The 11,481-nt window shown below is 42.4% G+C and overlaps 1 protein-coding gene across 3 annotated transcripts in view; it reads right to left on the bottom strand.

The window, feature by feature from the left end:
- chst11 (carbohydrate (chondroitin 4) sulfotransferase 11) overlaps positions 1-11,481 on the bottom strand; it is a 103,988-nt gene that overhangs the window by 33,051 nt on the left and 59,456 nt on the right. For all 3 annotated transcript variants that reach the window (XM_031869787.1, XM_031869788.1, XM_031869789.1), the window contains one exon: positions 2,216-2,301. In XM_031869787.1, coding sequence (XP_031725647.1) covers positions 2,216-2,301 — 86 coding nt within the window. The remainder of the gene's footprint in view (positions 1-2,215; positions 2,302-11,481) is intronic.

Here is an 11,481-nt window from a genome sequence, read left to right as displayed (position 1 = left end):
CACAGAGCTCTGTGTCCAAGCACATTAATAGAGAGGCGAAGGGAAGGAAAAGATGTGGTCGAAAAAAGTGTACAAGCCATAGGTTATATATATATATATATACACATTATACACACACACACATATACACACACACACACACACACACAAACACACAGTTGTGTGAAAAAGTGTTTGCCCCCTTCCTGATTTCTTATTTTTTTGCATGTTTGTCACACTTAAATGTTTCAGATCATCAAACAAATTTAAATATTAGACAAAGATAACACAAGTAAACACAAAATGCCGTTTTTAAATGGTTTTTATTATTAAGGGGGAAAAAAAATCCAAACCTACATGGCCCTGTGTGAAAAAGTGATTGCCCCCTAAACCTAATAACTGGTTGGGCCACCCTTAGCGGCAACAACTGCAATCAAGCGTTTGCGATAACTGGCAATGAGTCTTTTACAGCGCTGTAGAGGAATTTTGGCCCACTCATCTTTGCAGAATTGTTGTAATTCAGCCACATTGGAGGGTAACATACGTTACTTACCTCGACTACGTAATATAGCCTACATAACTACGTAACAAAAACACTCATTATAAACCAAACCACAATCTTTTCCTAAACCTAACCAAGTTGTTTCCTTGGAACACGGAAGTTTATTTTAAAGAGACAGTGCATGCATGTAACGAGCAGAAAATGACACGTGCAAAACTGACACCAGATGGGTACATAGAGTGCTATAATTTGAAGCGTTGGGCCACTGATGAGTTAAGAGTGAGAACTTGTTGGTTTTTGCATGCAAATCTTTGATTGTTTGTTATTGTTCTGGGAAAACATATGTATTGTTGTGCAGCTGACAATACTGTGCCTCCACCTCCCTGTACTGAGAATCAATGAGCTAAAACCACCCACAGACTGCACAGATTGCCTCTGGGCTAATTTTCAGATGCCATCAAAAAACAAACTTGAAAGAAATCTGCAATCACGACAAAATTCAACACAAAGGGGCTTTTGTGTTATCAATGACTCAGTTAGCATTATCCTTTTTACAACATTTGCTTTTTGTCCTCCAAATTAGATTTATTTTTTCATACAGCTTATGAATGCAATACTTTTTTGGCAGCCACATCTAAATAGAGTTGGCTGCCAGCAAAGCCTTTTTGTCAAAATATGGCTGCCCGGAAGGTAGGAAATCATCCTAAAAGTATCAGGTGCTTTGGAAAGCCGTCAGCAGTAATAAACGCAAAATACATAAGTTTTGTAGGTAATGGGCAGAATTGTGTGAAGCCATCAATACACTTTTTAAGATCTTTTTAATAATTACAATAAATCAATACTGTGGATGGGACACTTTTTTTCTTCTTTTTTTTCTTTTAATCTTGCCTTGTTCAGCTTTGATAGTAACCATTAACAGAGGGTGTTCTTGCTAGACCTTTGTCCCTATCTCCATTTCATTCTGAAATCCTCCATTTCTCTCCCATCTGTACAATAAACTGCCCAATAAAGCAGATAAGTCATTGAAGCTGCAACCCATAATACGCATTAAATTCCTGCCGGCAATTATGTAGCAGGTGTCATGCTCTCAGATGGCTACTCAGATGGGATTGTGGAATGCTAAATGATGTGAGGCGTCAGTGGCTGGAACAAACACTGACAGTGCAATAATAACCCCGCTATTCGCAGAGACAAGTGAGGAATACCACCTGCTGATGCTTAATACTTTAGTTGAATTGCCTTGTTTCTTCCTCTCTGTCCTTGAGAGAAATAAGTTGTTAGACTTCAGCAAAACCTCGGTCCCTTGTTTGCCCCTTGTTTGCCCCTTGTTTGCCCCTTGTTTGCCCCTTGTTTGTCCCTTGCTTGTCCCTTGTTTGTCCCTTGTTTGTCCGTTTTCATTCGCGAAAGCCTGAAGATGGCTTTATCGCCTCGGGCCAGTAGCGCTTCCTGACTACCGTACGAAAGATGGACAGCCATTATGCTAATGCTACCCCCTGGAGTTTTCATGGGCAGGTCAACGTTGCTATAAAAAACTCGGTAGGAGGCTTGCACACAGGCAGGCATAGATGAAAAATGCTTAACTGAAGTCAGCTGGGGAAGAGCCTCAAACGGCCTTTTTGGGTCAGACCTCTGACAGCTGGAGGCGAGTACAAATAGGAAGAAATGAGGGTCAAGAGAGATAGACATAGAGATACATATAGAGAGAGCAGTTGAACGAGCATGTCAGCCTCCTACCTGCATGGGGTTGTAGAGCTCCTGCAGGGCGTTGCGGGACCCTTTCCTACAGCAGCCATCCACTACAAAGGGGTTCCTCCGCATGACTGCAAAACAGAGAGGAAACATAACTATTAACTGAGGATCAATCACACCAACCAGCCCAGTCAAACGGAAGGAAGGAACGAGACAAACTTGTTGAGAGGAATCAGTTAAGACCTTTGTTGCTCAAGAACATAGACTCTCATCCTCAAGAATACTGACACTCTAAATATGTAGTATTCTTCTACTGGAATACAGGTGTTAAAGTTAACGCTATCCAACTTTTGCTATCCACAAGTGGTAACTACTGTAGAAAGGCACTCAGGGATTGCAGACCTCCACCAAGGCCATGCCCTATCTCGCAATGTTAATGAAAGTGAAAAAATGATTCGGATCCTCTCCCAAATGTAATGGTTTATTCCGTAGACCATCCTTCTACCACATTCCATGAAAATCGGACAAGTAGTTTTGCAAACCTTCTGACAAACAGACAAACAAATCGAACCGAAAACATAACCTCCATGATGGAGGCAGTTAAAGGATCTTTGACCCGTTGAATCCCCCTTCATTTTCCACGATTCTCTTTTATCAATTGCTTTAAAGACACCATGATTAGACAACATATTTGAAAGCCGGGTGAATGGGACACAGCATGGATGCATTAATAGAGCTGGGTACGTTGTCGCATAGCTGCCTTGCTGTCAGTTTATCCCAATGTCCAACTGCGGAACAGCAACCCGAAGAAATGTGGCCCGAAAAACTTTAATTTACAATCTTTGACTGCCAGCAAGGTCAGTTCTTTCTCTTTACATCATTTATTTTAAAACCATGAAAGTTACATTTCCACCACCTAGAAAAGCTATTTTGTAGTGAAAAGCTACAAAATTTCTTACAAAAAGCTATTTTGTAGTAAAGTCAGTGTGAAGTCAGTTTGGAAAGGGAAGATTGTTTTATTGTTTTATTTTATTTTTTAAACAGTCTCGCTTTTGCTTTTGTACATATTATGGTGATATATAGATAGCAAAGGTGGCTTTTGCCCCCTTATTCTGAATAAAATTCACCAACTCTGTTTGATTGTATTGCTTTGTATTTCTTTAATGGTGGAGAAAACACGCCTATGATCAGAAGGCTTGCTCTTTCTCTGGGCGGTATTCTTGTGATTGATGCAAGAGTGAAACCTAACTACTCTTTGTTTTATCCGTGGACCCTGGACCCATCCTCAAGGACGCCACTTTGGAAACCATCACTTTAAACAAGCTACTGCAGCGAGGAGGCGGGAGAAAGCTACAGGGATAAATGATGAGAGCCGTGACTATATGCCAAGGGCGAAGCCACAGTTCAGCGTTTGCTTGGCTGGATCTCAGCTCTTTACACAACTCGATACAGAGTGGTAGCTGCTGGCAGCAGCTCAGTGGGAGCAGCCAGTGCAACACTCCGCCCCCGCCAACACACTCTCTCCAATTACTCTGGATGGAAAAAGCGCTGAAGGACGGCACAGGATCGACAAGGGAAGAAGTGGGACCGCTAACGAGAAAGCCAAGGATTTAATGGCAGTTTATTCCACACGTCATCTGCCTCATGTTAATGGATGAACATGTGTTACTGCCATCAGGAGAGCTCATGATGAGAACGACGCATGTTTACACTGGATACATTTCTATACAGTGCATCAGTAGACCTTACCTGTTAACTTTACAAGTAATTAATCATACGACGTGAAGATCGACGTGAATATGCTTTGATTATTGTTGATACACTGTTTTACCTTTTTCAATTTGTAACCTTACACCCGATGTGAGGGTCCTGGGACAGAGGATGTCGTACGTGTAGAGATTGTAAAGCCCTCTGAGGCAAATTTGGGATTCGTGATTTTGGGCTATACTAAAATAAATTGAATTGAATTGAACTTACGAGCAGCTCAGCACTGATTACTCGATGACTTGATTCGCAATTGACAGCAATTTGATAACTGATTGTCATTTGTCAAGAAAAAGAGTTCCAGCGTCTCAAATGTGAGCATTTGCTACTTTTTATATCACTGTAAGTTGAGTATCTGGGTTCTGAAATTTTTTTAAGTAATTAAAAAAATTACTTTTGTCTATTTACTTTTTTTAAGCCTAATTCCAGTTTCAGTATTCAGTCATTTTCCCCCAGGAACTAGCATTTCACCATGAGAAAATGTATCCCTGGCATCGTTTAGCATTTAGACCTTCATGAAAACAGTAATGCCCTTTTTTACGGACCCGTAATTTTGTAATAATTAGCTAGGACTATATAACTCTACTAATTATTAAGAGCCGGAGACCTGATGTCAACGCAATCTCTTGTTGAGCCTAAAACTAAAATCCTAGTAACAGCCCTGGTTGCAGCACTACTTTTAAATCACAAAAAATGTACTTACATTAGTCACATTCAAATAATATAATTATAATGAAATGTAAAAAAGAATTATGCACACCGTACGGTTTTCTACACATTTCCAAATGTGTAGAAAAAAAGTGTGAGTAATGGTCAGTGCTTATGTTTGTGAGTGACAAATAATGTAGTGGGATATGGGGTGTGGATGGATTACTGAAGGCGTCTACCGGGTACAGGCTCAGGGGCCGGAGGGGTCAGGGGGTCCCTGTGGTTCACCTGCAAAATGACCACAAAGAGACGCAAAACGACCATTGATGCAAAATAACCACTAAGAGAAGCATACTGTATAAACAACCAAGAGATGCAAGACAAAGAGACACAAAACGACCATTACAAGATGCAAAACGACCACAAAGACACATAAAATGACTACAAAGAGACTCAAAACTACCATATGGAGACCCAAAATGACCACGAAGAGAAGTGAAATCACCAAATTGACCACAGAGCAATGCAAAAGAGATGTAAAAACGACTACAAAGTGACACCAAACAAGCACAAAGAGATGCAAAACGACTACAAAGAGGCACAAAAGTCTTTGTTTAGCCTCCACTCTGAGGCCATGTCCACATTACTCCGTTTCCATTTAAAAACCCATATGTTTTGCTACCCTTACACTGAGCGTCCACACTACGCCGGAGGTTTAGAGCACTGTAAACGGATAAGTTTGAAAACGTGGACGTCCGAAACCGGATACGATTAGAAACTATGACGCCCACACCCGCGTTCGCTACTTGATTGGTTCTTAGCAGTCATGACGTGTCCTTCCCTGATTTGTCACTCCCCTATCACCTGACCCTTACCCGGAAGATCACAAACGACAACATTGAATACCGATCGACTACCAGCTTAATTTAACATGGACAACTGATTACAGGCGATGCTGACCTTGTTGTCTTTATTAGCAGCTGTTGTTCAGTAAAAGTTTGCATTATTACAGAGGAAGCAGCTGTTAATGGAGCGATCAGCGACCAGCGGCGTTATCAGTCCTACGGAGCGGACGTCTGAAGTCACGGTTAGCAGTAGATGCTATTCAGTAGGACAGATAGCTAAGCCACCAGCAGAGCTACGAGTGAGAACAGACAACGCCGAGGAAACGAGTGAGACACGTGTGTTGACCATATTTATGGACCCATGATCTAGCAAACTGTTACGTGTAAGTGTTGATTTTAAAGTAAATTTGATATGTGAGAGAGAGAGAGAGAGAGAGAGAGAGAACAAGACCTGCAGTGCTGTAACTAAGTCTGAAAAATAAAACTTCTAAAACTTTCCACGAACTGTCTGTTTGAGTTCATAGAGGAAGATTTTAGAGAAGATCGTATCAAACACGACCTTTCATTATTAAAGACTACTTTATTACTCTGTCGTATTTTTTTAAACTAAGAAACCAATCTACTTCCTGTTTACATCGACACCCACGCGCATGCCCAGTGTACGTGAAGAGTCACGTGATATTCGTTTTCAGGCGCGTTAGTATGGAGATCATCTCGAAAACGGTGCTGAAACGCCGCGTGGATGGAGATCGTGTTTGTTTGAAAACGTAGTATGGATGTAGCCTGAGTAGCTTGCTCCTCTGTGGGAGAGCGGTGTTTTTTTTTTACATGTCTGTGCCCAGGGGCCTGTCGTCTCAAAAACCCGTCAGTGGCCAATTACAGACATTTGCACTATCGGACATATTTCTGTCCATGTTCGCCTATATTTACAGTGTGCAGTGGGAGCAGTACAGCATTGAAGTTTGCACATCCGCTGTGCAAAGCTGATAATTTCACAATCCACATTTCCTCATTTACACACCTGCTCATTGCACTGAACTGTAAATTTACAAATCTGTTGACTACAAACATGCAAATCTGTCTCTGCCTTCCAGCCAGTACACACTTGGTGTCCACATAATGAGGATTTTGCTTGTTTATGTCAGTATTTTCATCTTCTATATCCTATTTCAATTTTTTTGCTGCAGCAGTGGCCAAATTTCCCTTCAAAAATCAAAACGGGTTCGTCTGCTCTTACTCCCATCTCACGTCGGAGGTACATCAAAGCAAGGAAGGCGCTACGCATTCCTCAGAGGGCTGTTGGGTTTTAAAAAGAAAAACCCTGGTTAAAAATTGAAGGATGGAGTGTGCTGAGGCTGGCGCTGGCACAGATATACCAAGTATCCCTGTATGTGAACTGTAATCCCTCTGTTGGCCCAAACTACATCCATTGACGGAGCCCTGGGGAGTGAGCTGAGCGCTTGTTAGTGTAACGAGCCCCAACAGACAGCCATGACCTTCAAACACCGAGGGGAGGATAAAGAGAGGCGAGGGATGCATTTATACACACACGCCTGTACATGCACGATTAATCACGCACGCACGCACGCACGCACGCACGCACGCACGCACGCACGCACGCACGCACGCACGCACGCACACACACACACACACACACACACACACACACACACACACACACACCGTGATTGATAACCTCGTGGCTTTCGTGCTATTTTTAAGTTGCTCACACTGAAAAGCACAAACATTTTGCACACACTACCACTCCCTGCAGGCTGATTCAGCAGAACAGCGGTGATTGCTGATTGCTGTGGACACAGGCTGGAGGTGGAGCTCAAGGTAATGAGGATTCCGTCCTGTGTGTGTGTGTGCGCGCCGCGTGGCACTGATGGGTCGCAGAGATTTATCCGCTAGCACCAGTGAGCCTGCTGCTAATGACGACGGACGCCGAAATAAATCAGGTTGAAAGCTCGTCCGTGCTGAGTGTGAACACCATTCAATACTTCCAGGCATCCGTCCTTCACCATAAGCGATGCTCAAGTTAGATTCAGTGCAGTGAGAAAAGATGCTACGCTATAGACCAAAGCTGGAGGTAAATGAGCAGCCATTATTGGGTGGCCACACATTTGTAAAATGTGCGCATAAACACTGTAATGCACGTAAATTATTTTTACTGTTAACTACTTTTAAAAAGCTTTTCCCACAAATGATGTCTTGTAGATCACATTTTTACGCCATTATTCGAGATTTTGACAGGAAAAGAGGGGACAGAGAGAGAGACGGGAAACAAGGTACAGCAAAGGTCCCTGAACAGACTTCAACTGGGGACGTTTTTTTCTGCTGCCCTTCTAACTTTCGACAAAGCTACATCCGATCAATTTCAGCAAACATCCCAGTATGATTTAATGCAAAAAAATGAAGGTATCAAAAACACATTACTACATTGCAGTTAAATATTTAACATTTGTTCCAACACGAAAAAAAGCAGTAAATAACACTTTGATTAACACGTCAGGAGGGTTTGTCCCCCTCACAGGCAATTCAGTATACAGGTGCTGGTCATATAATTAGAATATCATCAAAAAGTTGATTTATTTCACTAATCCCATTCAAAAAGTGAAACTTGTCTATTATATTCATTCATTACACACAGACTGATATATTTCAAATGTTTATTTCTTTTAATTTTGATGATTATAACTGACAACTAAGGAAAATCCCAAATTCAGTATCTCAGAAAATTAGAATATTACTTAAGACCAATACAAAGAAAGGATTTTTAGAAATCTTGGCCAACTGAAACGTATGAACATGAAAAGTATGAGCATGTACAGCACTCAATACTTAGTTGGGGCTCCTTTTGCCTGAATTACTGCAGCAATGCGGCGTGGCATGGAGTCGATCAGTCTGTGGCACTGCTCAGGTGTTATGAGAGCCCAGGTTGCTCTGATAGTGGCCTTCAGCTCTTCTGCATTGTTGGGTCTGGCATTTTGCATCATCCTCTTCACAATACCCCATAGATTTTCGATGGGGTTAAGGTCAGGCGAGTTTGCTGGCCAATTAAGAACAGGGATACCGTGGTCCTTAAACCAGGTACTGGTTGCTTTGGCACTGTGTGCAGGTGCCAAGTCCTGTTGGAAAATGAAATCTGCATCTCCATAAAGTTGGTCAGCAGCAGGAAGCATGAAGTGCTCTAAAACTTCCTGGTATACGGCTGCGTTGACCTTGGACCTCAGAAAACACAGTGGACCAACACCAGCAGATGACATGGCACCCCAAACCATCACTGACTGTGGAAACTTTACACTGGACCTCAAGCAACGTGGATTGTGTGTCTCTCCTCTCTTCCTCCAGACTCTGGGACCCTGATTTCCAAAGGAAATGCAAAATTTACTTTCATCAGAGAACATAACTTTGGACCACTCAGCAGCAGTCCAGTCCTTTTTGTCTTTAGCCCAGGCGAGACGCTTCTGACGCTGTCTGTTGTTCAAGAGTGGCTTGACACAAGGAATGTGACAGCTGAAACCCATGTCTTGCATACGTCTGTGCGTAGTGGTTCTTGAAGCACTGACTCCAGCTGCAGTCCACTCTTTCTGAATCTCCCCCACATTTTTGAATCGGTTTTGTTTCACAATCCTCTCCAGGGTGCGGTTATCCCTATTGCTTGTACACTTTTTTCTACCACATCTTTTCCTTCCCTTCGCCTCTCTATTAATGTGCTTGGACACAGAGCTCTGTGAACAGCCAGCCTCTTTTGCAATGACCTTTTGTGTCTTGCCCTCCTTGTGCAAGGTGTCAATGGTCGTCTTTTGGACAACTGTCAAGTCAGCAGTCTTCCCCATGATTGTGTAGCCTACAGAACTAGACTGAGAGACCATTTAAAGGCCTTTGCAGGTGTTTTGAGTTAATTAGCTGATTAGAGTGTGGCACCAGGTCTCTTCAATATTGAACCTTTTCACAATATTCAAATTTTCTGAGATACTGAATTTGGGATTTTCCTTAGTTGTCAGTTAAAATCATCAAAATTAAAAGAAATAAACATTTGAAATATATCAGTCTGTGTGTAATGAATGAATATAATAGACAAGTTTCACTTTTTGAATGGAATTAGTGAAATAAATCAACTTTTTGATATTCTAAGTATATGACCAGCACCTGTAATATAAAACACACACACACACTTATCAAATATAATATATTATAATAGAACATGTTTATTTATTGAGATGCCCCTATGGACCTTGTTATAGGAGGTAAAGATCATGAGAAGTACATGAAATGTAATTAGGAATTATGGTGTTAAATTAAGCTATGAGTTTTCACTGTTAATTTACCATCTCAGTTAAATGTTGATGCCTCCATGACCAAGTTAAGCAGATGAGACTGAGGACAACTATGTACAAGAAAAGATGTTCACTTTGCCTAATATGTAGCTTGACAGAGTTCTCCATGTGTGCCCTGGTGTTCTCATGTTTCCTTACCTCCTCATCCCTCCCTCCCCACCCTGGTGTTCTCATGTTTCCTTACCTCCTCATCCCTCACTCCTGTAACTGTCCGTACTGGATCTGTCCCCGTTGTTTTAAAAAGCTAAATAAGTTATTAGCATGACGTCATCCAGCTACCCAAACCTGTCTGGTGTACAGCTACAGAAGCTTCGCATGTACTGCTTCCCTTTCCCGCTAGTCTGCTGTCTGATTGTGAGGTCAGGCTGATCTGGGATCAGCTCTTTGGCCTGCAGAATCTCCGCCAAAGTTCTCCTCTCAAACGGGTCTTGGAGGAGTAGTGCTCGCGCTCGCCTGTAGAGACTAGTCCCGACGAGAACGCGCACCTCGGGGCGATACAAATTTAGCCCCATGCTGAATGTATTTGAGGACGCTGATTGGCTAAATTGTATGTCACTCATTCATATCTTTAATCAGCAATTGGCTAAACTGCTTCATAGACCCGCCTCCTGTGGGCAATTCTTCAATGGCTGCAGCTCTGCTGAGACATGCAGACAGGCGGAGAAGACGTGCAGGAAAAGCATATATTTTGTGCAGATATCATATTTTACACATGTTAGTGGGTGCATTCCATAATTCAAAAACTTTTTTTTTGGGGGGGGGGGGGGCTAGTGCCCTCTATAGGCCAGCCGGCACTGCTATCAACCCTTTTGAAAAAGTGACAGAGATCATGTAAATTCCATGTCTGGCTGTGCTGTTAAACACTGGAAATTATGCATTTTCTCTGATGTGAAGTAAAGGAGTGCAGCCAGCAATACAACAATACAATATTTCGTTGAGTTGTCACATGCACCAATGGCAGCATGAGATAAATTTGAACAAAGTGTAGAATATAACTGCATATGAAGCTTGCATTGAAAATTACATGATTGAAAGTGATTGAAAATGATTGTGTTGTAAAATAAATGCCAACTTAATTGGATTTACATTTGTTTGCTGAAGCAAGAAGCTCTGAAGCCTTTCTGAGCTGACGTGTTCGCTGCAGGCACTTCACAGTAAATGCCCTCAAGCAGGCGCCTGCTCGCTACATGCCCTGCTAATTCCAAGTGACTGAAAAGCTTTTATTGTGAAGCAGCGCTGCATGGAGGCATACAATGTAGCCTTTAATTCTAACTCATTGCTCAATAAGATTTTGTTGTTTGCTTTGTCAAAGGATCGGTTTACAACATTGAACTTTACAGCTGCAGAGCTCCAGACTCGGGCGCCCCCAGCGCTGGGACCCATCTCCATTGCCGCTCTGCACTGCTCTCGTACGGCGGTTACAGTTGATGACGCCATCCTGACTGAGTGGCTCATTCAAACTAATGAACACACGCTATCGTATCCTGATGATCGTCTCTGGTGTACACAATTTTCAGACCCTTTTCCTTCTCCAAGCTGGGGACCAGAAAAAGGTCAGACGGAGGATGTGGGCCCGAGCCTGGAGCTCTGCAGCTAGACTCTTCTCTGAATGTTTGGCTTCCAGTCCTCGTCCTTCTGGGTGTTTTTTCAGTCAATTTCAAAGTGAAACTAATTTTCTTTGTAGGTTTATGGCTTATTTGACCACCCTTGG

This window comes from Anarrhichthys ocellatus, unplaced genomic scaffold, assembly GCF_004355925.1.
Source record: "Anarrhichthys ocellatus isolate YVR2014 unplaced genomic scaffold, GSC_Weel_1.0 scaffold49, whole genome shotgun sequence".
Classification (NCBI taxonomy): domain Eukaryota; kingdom Metazoa; phylum Chordata; class Actinopteri; order Perciformes; family Anarhichadidae; genus Anarrhichthys; species Anarrhichthys ocellatus.
The sequence above is the reverse complement of the archived record's forward strand: the minus strand, read 5'-3'. Positions and strand labels throughout refer to the sequence as shown.